At 31.0% G+C, this 15,691-nt stretch overlaps 2 protein-coding genes across 3 annotated transcripts in view; one reads left to right on the top strand and one right to left on the bottom strand.

Moving 5' to 3' along the window:
* The window catches only part of LOC117179055 (DET1 homolog), a 6,392-nt gene extending 5,286 nt beyond the window's left edge, over window positions 1-1,106 (bottom strand). Inside the window, exons 1-2 of the mRNA XM_033370692.1 lie at window positions 699-1,106; window positions 385-522 (exon numbers count right to left, since the gene is read on the bottom strand). Of these exons, the coding sequence (XP_033226583.1) occupies window positions 385-522; window positions 699-1,106 (546 nt within the window). The remainder of the gene's footprint in view (window positions 1-384; window positions 523-698) is intronic.
* A 747-nt stretch (window positions 1,107-1,853) lies between these two features.
* The window catches only part of LOC117178742, a 22,361-nt gene continuing 8,523 nt past the window's right edge, over window positions 1,854-15,691 (top strand). The window contains exon 1 of one of the 2 annotated variants that reach the window (XM_033370175.1): window positions 1,854-1,989. The gene's annotated coding sequence lies outside the window, so the exon portion shown is untranslated. Of the gene's footprint in view, window positions 1,990-12,821; window positions 13,002-15,691 lie in introns of those variants that run through there. The other variant, XM_033370173.1, reaches the window with a different exon arrangement.

Genomic DNA, 15,691 nt, shown 5'->3' with positions numbered 1-15,691 from the left:
TTTTAACTTTAAGGTTTTATTTAAATCATAAATAGTTTAGTTTGAAATTTATCGACTTCAATAAAGATAAATTAATTATAATAGACAATTTCGTAAGTTACTAAAAAAAAGTTCACTATTTTTAGTAGCGTATTGTAGTTTTGAATAGAATAATTTTGTAGATATAAAAGGAAATTTTGTATATTCAAATATCGTATATTTTGATTGAAGAGGGGGAAGTTTTTCAAGAATACAGAAAAAAGGGAGATTTGAATAAAGGGGAAACGCAGGGGAATAGGGAAAGGAATGTGTCCCCGTCATTATCATATAAAGAGAGTCAATGGATATTGTTGTTTATAGAAAAAATATAATAAATATGCGCTTTGTTCCATGTGTTATGCATACCTGATAAAAATGTGGTCTAAGCTCATCGGGAATATGAGCAGCTGAACCAACAATAAGGTATCGTCCATCTTCAGTAAATAAACTACATTCCCTATTTAATTGTTCGTTACTTTGTACAACATTTACAATCCATTTAGGCTAGAAACACAATTGAGATTATTCACCTAAATTAAATACACAGGCTGATTGTTTTGAATTTAAAATTATAAATTTTAAGATATACATTTGAATATACTACTTGAAGTTTTAAAATTCAGATGGCTTGAGCCTTTTTCTAGTAATATTATTTTAAATATTAATAATAGTACAATTACCTTAAAAAACCTCCTGAAAATGTCCCTTCTGATATGAAAAGTCTTTTCCTCGTTTTTTTGTCCAATGAATTCTCCTTTGCAACCATCCAATAAATCTGCAGCAGCCGAAGCCCCTTGATATTCATAAACTTCAATCGAAGTTTGATCCGCGCTAAATGCCACCAAATATCTTCCATCTGGACTGAATTTTCTCAGGAAACACGGTGGTTTTTCTACATTCACCACCGTGAAATTAGGAAAGACATTTTGATAAAACTGCCTTGCTACGAGGACGTGAGTTCCGGGATATAAACATCCCAGAGTTTCTCTTCTTCTAAGACGAACTGCGATATTCTGAGGGTTCAATTTTCGCGGACTAATTGAGCAGGGATCTTTTACAAATTCATTCTCTCCCTCCTTTTCCGCCATTCTTTACAATTCATCAAATTATTCATAACAAATTAAAAAGTAAAAAACTTTCCGCCTTTGCGTAATAGTTACATTTCACGGATGATATAATCACGGATACATTAATATCACCTGTTTTAGAATATTGTTACACATTTAAGAAACAAAAACAGATTGCTTGTCCTTTTTTTTATTATTCAATAATGTTATTCAACAAATTTTGAGAATGTTTAGAGACACAAACACGCAATGTTGTTTTTTAGAGTAACCATAACCTCAGAATGTCATTTTAGCGCTCAGCGATTTGCTTTTAATTTGTTAATTTTACGATTTTAGTTTTGCCAGTTTTGTCATCCTGATAACTTTCTATTTTGTTGACAAGTGGTCAACACTGGACAGGGATGGGTACGTACCATTTGTATTATTTTGATCATGAAAGAGGGACGGGTAAGTAAAATACCCTAGGTAAGTCGCGTAAATTTTCGCTGTAAATTACTAGGTGTTTTACGATTACAGTATCTCTTATTATGCGTATATGGGACTTTACGTTCTGTGGTTCCTGCTATATATGCAAGGGTGGTGTCCCATGATCAGGGTTGTGCATGTAATATAACTTAGGTAAATAACATGAGGTTTTTGGCTTAATTTACGTATCATCTCTGATATTACAACCTCAGTTTTGTACAAAACGTAATATACGTTTTCAATATGGCGTCGACATAATCATATTTTGTTCCATACCTTTAAAATAGCGCCGGTAGCGGCATGCGGTATTATATTGCATGCATGAAATTTAAAGTGAATAAAAAAAAGTTATTATTCTACAATTTCGACAATGAATAGAGGCGGCAGACCGAGGAATCCATGTTGGGAAGAATTATCCTTCCTTTAAAAAAAAAAACAGGTAAAAATGTTGCGTTTTGTCAGGGATGCAACCGCTTATTATCGAATACGCTAAAGAAAGGTCATGCAAGAATTTTCGGTGATTTGAAAACTTTTTTTCAGAAAAAAGTGCGTTATAATTATGAACGCATCAGAAGAAAACCTGATGCAATTAGATGAAAGCAGTCAAAATAATAATTCTATAATGAGTGGTGTCAGTTTTGATATTCTTGGTGATATTTTTATGACAAATGAAGTTCTGATAAACAACAATGTAAATCGGTACACAATCATAATTAAAAAAAATGAGGTTATATTATTCTCTATCCGAGTCCACCATCTTTATTATGTTTTTACATGTTTTTTTACGTATAATAGATTTTTACGTATATACGTCAGAAATCTCGAGTGATGCGTCACTACACTACCATGCCCATGACAAAGATATTATAAGCCTAGATGCGGCACGTGTATACTTCAAGGAACTAATTGTAGACGACGCTCCCGGCAAAAATTGCCCGATCCCCCCATGCCTCTCAACACGAAAAACACCAAACCAACTACTTTGCCCCTGCAATCTTCACCCGTCGAACAAGTCCACCAAATAGCCGATACTGAGTCAGCAAATACTAAATACTTAAAAATACAAAATACAAACTTTATATCGAGAATTTTGATTTATTATTTTCAATTAATGAATCAATTATTTGAATAAATTTTACATCAAGAAAATATGTAGATGCATAAGATTGACTTCTAAATTGAATTGAAATGTAATTGTATCGTAATACATATTTTTAGCTGACATCTTTGATTGAAAAAATTAGTCATTTTGCAATTTAAATTTACTGTCTATGAATAATATTATTTTGTTGTTTTGCAAAAGAGGCGGTAGAAATTCTACTAAATGAAACTATACTTTTGAAGATATTAAAAGTTTTAATTGATAAACATATTGAGCTGAAATTGAAAATAATTAAATTTTTAAATAAATATGATCATACAGCGTTCTCGCATGTATAATTAGCGATTTGAAGTTTTTAGATGTAGAGTTAAATGTTATAGGAATACCGCCTCCCTCACGATTATTAATTTAAGTAAACAATAATTCGTAAATTTCTATGTTTGTGTAATTAATTATGAATTGAATAAATTATAATGAAACGATAAAATTATATAATAAAATTATTTTTTATTTTATTTTTTATATAATATTTTATAGAAATTTATGTATATTAATATGTATGTAAATTATGTCCCGATTTTTAAAATTGAGAACCCCATAATTTCAAAATTGAAAAAATGAATTTTTGAATTTTACTCGAGTGGTTGATCAGAATATATAAATATGTTGCCTTACGTTTCTCAATTTAAACTAAAAGGTCAGAAATTATTGGAAAGTTTCAAAAACATTTATCTCGTAATTGTTAGTTTGTACTAAAATAATCCGTAAATGAACTATTTATTGTCGCGGGCACATTCTCACCGTGCGCTGTGACCGTGGCTCGCAAGTTTGAGCTCGCCTGGGGGGCGCGTCTTTTGATTCCCGCGATTCGCGCTCAGATATTTATTCTTTGCATTTAGAATGCTTGAATGAAACTTTATCAAAAACATCTCTTTAGATTGCAGTATTTATATGCGTGTTCATATTCTGAATTTTTTGCCTGAATAAGTATAGTTAAATATTAAGTTTCTCAAAGTTCTGTAGGCTTTGAGGTACACAATATTATCGTGACACTCGCGCTGAGCACTCTTTTTTTGACAGATAGTTGTGAATTTATATTTTCTGAACCACCTTAAAATAAACTTAAAAAATACAATCTTTTTTTTAGACATTTTTCCAGATCTCGCGTTGTTATTCTAATTATAGGATTTTGGTTTTTGTACCTTTTGTTGTTTTTCCACAAAATTTTTCATTTTTATTTTTAATACCATTTTTACGATCAAAACCAAAACTACGTGTCATGTCAAAAAGTAATTCATAACAAATTTGTAGCTCTTTTTCGGGTAAATAATTTTTGTTGAATCATTTTTTTTTTCTTAACTTGTATAATTTTTTCACAAAATTTTTTTTTTATATTTTCAATGTTATTTTTCGCGAATAAAACACAACGTATGCCTCCTATCAAGAAGTGATTATTAACGAATTTGTAGATCTTTTTTAAAATCACAATTTTTGTTGATTCATCTTCTTTTGTATTCTGAATAGCTTGACCACAAAATGAGATTTTTCATATCTCATTTTTTGTGCAATAAAAATTAGAATTTTCAACTTTACAAGAAAATCCAAAAAGTTTGTATGATAATCTTGAAGGGCTTTTAAAAAGCAATACTTTTCTTTACTTTTTTTCATATCGTACGTTGTTTGGCTTATAATTTTGATTTTCGATTGATATTAAAGATTTGGAAATGCTATAACTCTGAGAAATTTTATTGTAGAAAAAAAGTCATCAGGATAAATTGTTTGGCCTTCTGAGTACTATTAATAGCCATAAATAAAAATTTTAAGTATAAAAAAAATGGTCTCAAAATTTATATTTTTATCCAAAATGGCTGTTAACGAACTCGTCCTTTCTTTTCGGACTTGTCAGACCTTTCTTTTCTTATCCTTTCTCAATCATAAATGATGAGAATGAGAACAATTAGAAGCCCTTTAATTTTCGTTATTAATTTCAGTTTCTAAATCATTTGAATTCTTCAAAGTAAAACGCTGTTACTTTTTTCTGTAATATTGATATTTTATCCAATATAAATAAAATTGAAAATAAAGTTTCTTAAGTATAGTCTCAATATACTTGTTCTCTGTCATTCTTTTAATCGTTGTAATTTCGTTTTCTGAGTCTTGTCGATTTTTCGTTGTGCATTTTTATGTTAAACAAATTTTAAACTATACATTATAAGAATAATTTCATTAAATACAAAAATCGAAACTTTAAGGGGTCGTCAGTAAACTGCATTATCATTTGCTTGTGGAGGGGGGTCATGCTAAAAACTATGTTTCGAACAGGGGTTGGGGGTCAGTGGAAGAAAAGTTGCGAAATTAAATAACATTTAGTATGTTTCCTTATTATTCACTTTTAAAGAATTGTTCTTTTTTCTCTATTTTTAAGAAACCCCCTCTTATCGTTTTTTCGCTTAAATCCTTTTTGATAGAAAGTCTACTATTATATTTGTGGTTCGGAATTCAACGAGTTTGGTTAAAAATTCTAGTATTCAGTTGCAAATTTTATTATTCTGTAAAAAATTCAACTATTTTGTTAAAAAGTCATCTTGTTTCGTTAAGAATTTAGAAGCTTGGTTAAAAGTTGAACTACCTTGTAAAAAAATTATTCTTTTGGTTTTAGATTTACCTCTTTGGTCGAATTTTTCACTATTCTATTTTTAGAAAATTAATCTTCTGCGGATAAAAAGTCATTCTTAGGCTGAACTCTTTTGTTAAAAATGTAACTATTTTGTTGAAAATTAGTTTTTTTTAATAAGAATTAATTTTTTTTAAGTAACAAGGTAAATATTTAATTTTTGATTTGCTGGAAAATTCATTTCTTTGGTTAAAAAGTCAACTATTTTTTTCGCAATTCATCTTCTTTAATTGAAAATTAAACGACTTGGTTAAAAGTTGAACTTTTTCATTAAAGATTCATATTTTTGGACTCCCCTTAATCTTTGGGGTTCACTCTTTTGTTGAAAATTTAATTTCTAGATTTAGTTGAAAATTAATATTTTTTTTAACATGTAACAATTTTCTTGACATGTTCGGTTTTTTGTTTTGTTCAAAATTAATTCTTAAGTTCTAAATTAGTAAATTTTGATTAATGATTTAACAATATGGTAGAAAATTAAAGTAGGATTCGTTTGTCAATGAACTTTTCCGTGTTTTTTTCATGTTTGTTAAATCTAGTTTTTTTAAATCATATTTCTGCAAGATTTACCTCCTTGGCTTAACATTGAACTTTTTTTGTTGACAATTGAGTTTTTTATGTTAAAAATTATTTTTTTTTTTAAATTGCAACTTGTCTAGTCTTGATAAGGAATGGGTCTTTCATAAGTTGAAAATTCAAATGTTTGGTTGAAAATTCATGGAATTTGTTAAAAGTTCGTCTTTTTTGGTAAGAAAATTAATCTTCTTTGTTGCAAATTCATTATATATTTCGACTTTAAATCTTAGGAATTTAAAGCGTTTCATATTGAATTAAAATCAACTGAAAGTGAGTTTTAAATAATAACTGAAACGAGGGATTTTATTAGCTGTAAGGCATAGCGTATATATATATATATATATATATTGAAAAAAATTTTGATTTTATTTATTTCTTCAAGAGGATTTTTTTTTAAGTTTGAAATAACAAAGAAAAAATATCCAATTAGGGGTTTCAAGTGTTTAAACTCGTGATTTATTTTTTTCATAAATAGTTTCCAAATAATTTTCACATTGTACACATCATCAATACAATATACTTAAAAATCAGCTGATGTGCACAATGTGAAAATTACTTCCAAACTATTTATGAAAAAAAATGAATCATGATTTTTAAACCCTTAAAACCCCTAATTGGATAATTTGTCTTCGTTATTACAAACTTAAACAAAATTCACTTGAAGAAATAAATAAAATCAAAAAAAATTTCAATCCTTGGTGGGAATTTTTTTGCAAGTACGAAAAAGTATAACTATTTTTACAGGAAAACACCAATGAATATAATAAATTTTTAAATACTAAGAAATCCAGGCGGCCGTTTTAATCAAGGAAACAAATTTCCGGTCATTTCCCGGCTCGCAAAAAATTATTGAATTATTTTAATTCTTTGGAATTCTTTCCTTTTCCATTTTTTTGTAATAGCCTTAGTTGCTGAGATGCACCCCTAAACGCGTTATATTTCTTTAGAATTGTTTTGGATTCTTCGATTCTTCGAATTATTTTTATAAACTATTTGGATTACTTTGAAGTTGTAAATTCTGATGAGCATAAGAATTAAAAGTGGTTAACTTGCCTCAAACTTTTAAAATTAAATTTTAATTTGCAAGGCACAGTCTAGTTATTGGTTTTTCTAACTAAAAAAATTATAAGGAAAAAGATTATGCGTTTCAAATAATCAAGAAACAAAAACAAACAAAAAACAGAATTTTAATATAATTTTGATAAATAATTAAATGAGTAGTGAAAACCTTAAATTTGTCCTCGGAATTAAATGCAAATTGTCAATTCGACGCTACAGAGAAGTGTAAATATTACTTCAGTTATAACCTTAATTATGCGAAAAAATAACAAAATATTTTAGGATTTAAAAATACGTGTAGAATAAATTTATACAATGAAGTATTCGAACCTTCAATTCACTATTTTTATAAATATTATATTTTTTAAAATAATGTTTAGAATTTCGCTACAATTCTAAAATATGACAAGAATTTTTTCAACTTATTTATATAGTATTTCGAAAATTTCTCTTTTAAAAGAAACCAGATGAGGAATTAATTTAACTAAATTCTGAATTAATTAAAAATTTATTTACTTTTTAAATTTATTTACTATCTCAAAAGTGTCCCTTTTTAAAAAAGAAACTGTAAAAGAAATAAATTAATTTTAACATAATAATAAATATAATAATCTTAGGCCCACATTAATTTTAATATTTTCGGCGTGCATAGACAGACCCGAGTCAGCTATAGATATGGCTGGCGAAGGCAACCGCGAGAATCGAGAAACAGAAAATCACTGGCTCTTTCAGTTTGGCTTTCGCATTGGCCCCACCACTGCCGTAAACGTTGGCAAAGGACGCGGTTGCCATAGAAACATCGAAAAGTTGAAGAGGGCAGCACCTCGAGGCATGCAAAAATGTAGTTATATATATATATCGTTCTCCCACTCGGACCTCCCGTGCCGCATCGCCGCATCTATGCATATAATATCTTTGCCCATGATAGCAGAATTGCATTGCGTTTTGTGTAATGCGTCAAATCACTAGACATTTCAGCCAATCGCAGTGTTTCTCTGAATAACTAGGAGAATATTATTGGTTGAAATGTCTAGTGAATTGGCGCATTACGCAAAACGCAGCACAATTCTGCAATCATGGGATGCCACCCTAATACTCCCAATATAGACATATATTTCTGTCTCACAGAAAGCAGAGAAAGTTCTCAGCATTGCGAGTGCGCCAGGAAGGAATGCTGAACTATATATATGTTATATGCAGGGTGTCCCGCGAGAACTGCAGGGAATTTTGTGCGTGGGTGGGGGGGGGGGGGGGGGGGGGGGGGGGGGGGGGGTGCACAAAAGAATAATTTAAAAAGTTCCCAACATTTTTTTTGGTCAGATGCTTATTCTTGGCACAACAGAGGGTACAAGTTGTATGTACGTGTAAACATGTGTGGCTACCCTGGCGGACCGAAGGAACCGAATGGAGCCTCTACAAAGTACTTGTAAAGACCCCATTGGGTCCCCATTCGGTTCCTTTTTAAAAAACTCGAAAAATCAGCAAAATCAACTTTTAAATTGTTGAAATTCGGATTCTACGTTATAATTCCCTATAGAATGCCACGGAATAATCGCAATAGTTTTTTTTACAACGGTAAACAGTTTTAAAAAATATAAGACGTATAACGCCTGTTGACTGCTACACTGCAAACGCATCGCCTGTAAGTAACCGTCAACAGGCGTTATACGTCTTATATTTTTTTAAACTTTTTACCGTTGTAAAATAAACTATTGCTATTATTCAGTGAGCTTCTATAGGAAATTTTAATGTAGAATCCGAATTTTAATTATTTAAAAGTTGATTTTGCTGTTTTTTCGAGTTTTTTAAAAAGGAACCGAATGGGGACCCATGGGGGCCTTTACGGGTACTTTGTAGAGGCTCCACTCGCTTCCTTCGGTCCGCCAGGGTACAAAGTTTTGTTAATATGAATTGTTGCAATAAATAAGGACAATGAAATATGTTAAGAAAAATTGAGATAAACGGAAGTTATAAAACCATTAATTAAAAGGCAAGAATAGTATGTTGCATTACAAGGGATGAAACAGCGATTCGATTTGAGGTACCTATAGATCCTACCTACCTACGTCTCTATTCTAGAGCTGAAAAACATTGTTTTGACCCTAGGGATGCAAACACAGTGTTTCAGTCTGCTCTACACGTACCGAAACTCGAAGACAAAAATTTTCTACCCTAGGGATGCAAACACCTTGTTTCAACCCGCTCTACATTTATCGAAACTCGAAGTTTTACTAGATGCGTTATGAAAAATACAAATAATTATAACTACAAAAAATGTGTTAGTTTAAAAAATTGAACTTCATATTCACGTCACGTTGTGCAGCGCATGCGCAATTCTGTGAACGTTCTCTGCTGTCTGTGAGACAGAAACAAATATCTGCACTCTATTTTTTTGCCAGAAGCCTCTCACCCGGTTAGCAATATAGGATTATTACATATATGCAGGGTTGGTAACGTATAATACTCTACGTTTTATACGTGGTTTTCTACGCGTATTTTACGACGTATATTACCTCTTTAGTTTTCTACGAATTTTGACGTGTATTACGTTCCAATGAAAACTGTCAGTGCGCATGCGTCAATATTTAAAAATATTTAAAATAATCTATTTTACTTTATGTAAGTCGTGGTTGCCGTGTGCGCTTTTCAACTGTTTATTACAATAAATAGTAAAAACAGTTATCGAGGGGGTCTAAAGGAGCGATATGGAATTGTCCTACAAACTCATAACAGTCGAGAATGGAAAAATTGCTGCTTTGCGCATCATTTGTGACAGTGTAATGCACAATACTGCAGAATCTAAAATTCTGGATAATTTTTCAGAGTTTTATTTTTATCGATTCGTGATATATTATTTATTTTATCTTATTCATCTCGCAAATCTCGTAGAAAATACCAATATTTAAAAATTCTTTAAATTTGAATAAATATTAAAGCAGTTTGAGGTTTTAATTAAGGCGACACTGCATAATTACATATATAATATTATGCAATATGATCGATAATAATTATTATCGAACGAATCAAACGACACTTAAAGAAAGTTTTCTGTCCTTTCTTCGGCTCGAAAAACAAATCCTTCCATGGAATTCCATTATAGTGTTAGGTATTTCTTCGCAGCCCAGGCATAAATATTATTTTCAATTACTGGAACGTATTTCACAGAATTCGCAATAATTATATTATATTTCAAAAATGAGCTTATGGACTTGTCACACTATCGGCACTGGTTTTGCAAGTCGGCCATCTTGAAAACGTAACTTACAGGAGATTTCTATACTGTGTTCGACAGTTGTTACGTCCAGGCGCTGCAATCGTTAATTGTCTCACAGAGCTGCGCACTGATACGTTGAGTTTGAGGATTCGCAACCTGTCGTTGAGTGGTTGAAACCACCAACCGCGAGAATAGGTCAGGCTTAAAACTGAAATCACTGAACACAATGTTAAGTTAGATAAATATAAATGTTTTATTTAATTCACAAATCATCAATTGCTAATTCTTGATGAACAATGTATTCTTCGATACCATCACGGGTATAAACGATAATTATAATATAGTGAAATTCGTGATAGACTCGGCAAATTTGAAACGGCTCAAATTGATTATCAGAAAATGCTTCAATGAGTCAGAAACCTGGCTGCTTCAATTATCGGCACTACGATGTGTGAGTGATCGGCAATAGCGTTTGTGAAAAAACTTTTTTGCTGAAAACGAAGAACACAACAGCTTACTACAGTAGACTCTACGACAGTTCTCGTTTTCGGGGCTGTAGGGGAAGCGAACACGTAGCGTCAGCATACCCTCTCTCCTGCGATACGCGAGAGCTACGTGACGCGCGCGCGAATTCAAACGCTCTCCAGCCCCGTACAGCGTTGTCAAGTATGTTCGGTGAAAGGAAACCTTCCCTTCAGTGGCGCCGAAACAAAAACCTTTTGTGGGAGGCAATTCATTTAATTATGAATTTCGCGAAATTCATAATTAAAATTTTGAAATTTAAATCTACTTGGATCTTGAAGAAGATAATTGTTAATATCAGATCGCAAATTTCTGAAATTTGAAGAATAATTACCGATGCTAAGTTTGAACTTTTTTGAGTACTTTTTCGAAAACGAGAGAATATGAAAATTTCAGGATTCCAAATGAGTAATTTTATGAAGTTAAGCTCCCGGAAATTTCGTTTTCAAATGTTCCAGCAGTGAGCTATTCACTTTTTTTACGTATTTTTGGTGACTGCTCCATTGCAATTCTATTTAAAAAAAATGTCACAATATAGGTTAAGGTATTTGTTAAACAGTTTGACGGAACAAAAGGTATGCGCCTTATTCGCAGTGCATGTTTGTGGGTGAAATGAGGCAAGGAGTGGGAGCGAGCGAACGAAGGAGAAATCGGAAAACGAGAAGTGTCTTAGAGAGAAGTGTCGTAGAGTCTACTGTATATGTAAAATACTGCCCATCTGCTGACAACCCATGCATTGGCGAAGACTGGCATATTTACCTTACAGAATTTAGAATTCTATATAATTTTTCACAGTTTTATGTTTATCGATTCGTGTTATATTATTTATTTTATTCGTCTCGTAAATCTAGCGACAAATACCAACATTTAAATATTCTTTAAATTTGAATAAATGTTAAAGCAGTTTGAAGTTATAGTTAGGGAGACAGTGCATAATTACATATATAAAATTATGCAATATGCTACAGAATAATTATTATCGAATGAATCAAACGACACTGTGAAAGTTTTCTATCCATTCTTCCGCTCGAAAAACAAATCCTTCGATGGAATTTCATTATGATGTTGGGTATTTCTTCTCAGTCCAGGCATAATTATTATTTTCAATTACTATAACGCATTCTACAGAATTATTAATAATTATTATATTTCATAAATGAGGCTATTTAGTTGTCAACACATGTGACACTGATTTTACACGTCGACTAACTTGAAAATGTAACTTACGGAAGTTTTCTACTGTTTTCGACGGTTTTCTACCGATTTCGACGTATGTTATGCCAAAAACGTAATGTGCGTAGAAAATACTCACCCCTGGTATGCTTCCCACTTTGCACCAATGTTGGCAACCTGTGCTACTGCGCTTGCGTTCAGGCTGTGCGCTGGTTAGCCGCAATTGACGCGCGATTCAAAATTACTTTAAAATACAATTCTTGTAAATTGAATAAATAATTATTAAAATAAACACAAGAATGTATAAAAATGATGTAACCTTTCATTTCCGGCAAAAAAAAGCATTATAACACGAATATTTCACAAATAACAGTTTATTTCCGTTAAACTCCAAAGACTGTCTTGTATTTCACAAAACATTTTCTGATAGATACAATTTTTGAAATACCACATAATATTTCAGCAGCTTAATATATAGTAGTAAATTGCAGAATAAAATAATAATATTTGAATTTCTATAACCAAACTTTCAGCATAGAATATTGTCATTTTCTATAAGGACCCTTAATCGAATAGAACAACATTCTGAGCTGAATTTTTTTGTTTTTCAGAAAAATTCAAATATTATTATTATTGTATTCTGCAATTACCTTCTATATATTAAGTTCCTAAAATATTAGAATGTATTGTGAAATATTAGGAGTTCAATGAAAATAAACTGTTATTTATAAAATATATATGCTATAAATGTCGTTCTTGTCTGAAATCAAAGTTACATCATTTGTATACATTATTGTGCATATTTTAAGTTATTTATTTAAATGACAAGATTCGTTTTTTAAAGTAATTTTAATTCGCGCGATGAATGCGGCCAACCAGCGCGCAGCCCTAACGCAAGCGCAGTAGCACAGGGTGCCATCATTGGCATCATTGCTTTGCACGTGGGGTCTGACTTTAAAATCTGTTTATTAAAGAGTTTTTTTTTTAAATTATTTAATACTGCATGTAATATATAAAGTGGTTTGTGATTACTATAGCGTCTTCTAATTGTATATTTTCTAAAACTATTTTGCTTTTCAGTGCGAAAAACTAAATATTTGTTGGCCGTGCAAGATATTAAACATTTTTAAGGTTAGTTTCAACTCTAGGAGTTTCAGGATTTTCAGATTTATGTTGTAGAAAAACAACACAAGTAAAATAATTTAGAAATGACAGTATTTAGTGAATTTATGCTGATAGTATTTTGATTTTCGAATTGTCCATTGTTATGGAATTTTGCGTAGGACTAACCCTATTTTCAACTCATTCAGGTCTATTATCACAGAAAATTACGTAATAATATTAGACAGTGCCCTTACTCCCACCCGTTTATTAAATTACAGGCATGTTGGGCTTTGCACATACAACGTGCTTGTATATAGAGGCACGTATCTCATGTGTCAGTAGCCGCACAGTTTCAAAAATGCAAAGATTGTATCCATTTCAAATTAGGCAGTTTCTACACTTCACATAATCTCTCAACGACAAAGTGTGTGATTTTTTAAAGGAAATTAGGCAACAAATGTTTTCCCAATTTAAGAAAAAATTCTCCACAAAGTTATGGGTATTTGAAGCTGGGAGTCTTTTAAAACAAAACAAAAAACAATCTTTTCATTGAAATAATAGTTTTTTTTTATATATTATTCAGATATGTTAATTTTCTTTTTGGATTGTGATAGGTTTTACCGTCCTTTTTCGAAGTCCATTAATTAACAAAGAGGCGGGGATTTGTTCGAAAATACAGAAAGTCGAGTTTCACCACAAAAAACAATTTTTCAGAAAGATGATACAAAAATAATGTAACATAAAAGTTTACATTTCTATAAAAGTTCTACAATAATCCCCTCTGTGATATCTTGTATTTTTTTACAAGCAAAATTCAAAAATTATATCATCTGGAAAAAATTCTGTTGGTCTCAAAAATGGTCTAACCCAGATAAAACTGATAGATATAAGCAGAAGCTTTTTACATATTGCAAAACATAAAAAAAGTAGGGTTTTCCAGAAAACCTTTTTCTCCTGTGGGTTTTCATTTTTACAATATTTTTATAAAATATCTGATTTAGAAGGCATACAATCAGTTATCAGTTTCATGAAGTCTAAATGGTCTAAGCCATTTTTAAGATGAAGCAAATTTATTTCCTGAAAATTTAATTTTTGAATATTTATCTTGAACAATACAAGATCTGTGTATCTCAATTTTTCTTATACCTTACGTTGCTTCGAAACTTAAATGACGTAACGTATTATCCTACCCCCTACCCCCTCTTTAACAATGGAACTGTAAAAAGTTTACACAAAGTGTCTGACCCCCCCCCCCCTTAAGCTGTTACGTAATTTAAGTACGGTGCCGTAGCCGCAGTAAGTTATCTCTTTCAAATTATTTATTTAAAACATGCTTATTAAATCTCTTGAAATCTGGTGTAAACCTTACACGAAATCTCGTGGAATTCCGGGCAGTCGTTGCGATCCTTTGAAGTACGTGAATTCTTCTGAGTATTTTGTAATTCCTAGAAAATTTTAACACACGTGAAGATTTCTTGAAATCCTTTGAATATTATAGATATTGTACATAATCTCTTGAAATCCATTTTAAACGATTGGACTCCATGAAAATACTTTAAAAAGTTTTAAAATTCTTGGAGATTCTGGAAAATCCGTGAAATCATTTAAAATCTTCAGATTCCCATAAAAATCTTTAAAATTCGTGGGAATCCGCTGAGATCCTTCAGAATTTGTGAAAATACTTCGATCATTTGAAAGCCTTTAAAATCCTTTGAAGTCGTGACTTCTTTTGAAATATATTGAAATTCCTCAAAGTTCCTTTTAATCTCTTAAAATCCTTGTAACCTGCGGAAATTGTTTTTAATTCCTTAAAATCCATCGAAATCCTTCGGTATTTCTTGAAATCGCGTAAAATATATTGAAATATGATTAAACTCCTTGAAGTCCTTTAAAATCTTGTAAAGTCTCTGGGAAAAACTTAGATATTTATCTTAATATTTTCGTTTAAGTAATTCTAATCGGTTTTGAACATTAGATTTCATTTTACCAACCGCAAACAAGGAATCTATTGCACTTACCCAGTTGACTAATCAAATTAAAAAAATACATTCACTTCCAAAGAAAACATGGAAATTTGTTGATAAGGTTCTAAATAAAATTTGTTGTTAAAAAAACGCCTATCACAGAAAACTTTATTTAAAACTTTCGATTCTCTCAGAAATTCTATTAGGTAATTTTTTCGAACTCTTGAAATCTTTTAAAACCGTGTTAAAATTATGAAATCCCTTAAAAGCTTTGGACATCTCGTAAAACTTTTGTAACTCTTTGCAATACTTTTTAGTCCGTAGAAATACCTAAAATTCCTTGAAATCCTTTCAAATCACGAAATATTTTTAATATATTTTAAAATCCAATTTCCAGTGAAAATGATTAACTTAACTAATTTAAAGTTAAATGCTAAAAATTTATTTAAAAGAACATTCTCCTGGACCGCATTATTATTTAATTCTAAGTAAGTTTTTAAGAGCGAAGTTAAATTGTGTAATGGAATTGACATCATCATCGATACTATCGCACAGCAAATTCGCGTGTCTACATGTCCTGGACAATACAGAGGTTTTACCAAAGTTAGTACGATAATAAGGTGGACTAAGCAGTGTGCTGTTCCTCAATAACTTTAATACCAGGTGTATACATATGAAACCGGTATTTTTTCAAGAAAAAAACACATTTATTTCAAGAGAATGATAACAAATATTTTATTCAAAGTATGCGCC

This window comes from Belonocnema kinseyi, chromosome 8 (genome assembly GCF_010883055.1).
Source record: "Belonocnema kinseyi isolate 2016_QV_RU_SX_M_011 chromosome 8, B_treatae_v1, whole genome shotgun sequence".
Classification (NCBI taxonomy): domain Eukaryota; kingdom Metazoa; phylum Arthropoda; class Insecta; order Hymenoptera; family Cynipidae; genus Belonocnema; species Belonocnema kinseyi.
The sequence above is the reverse complement of the archived record's forward strand: the minus strand, read 5'-3'. Positions and strand labels throughout refer to the sequence as shown.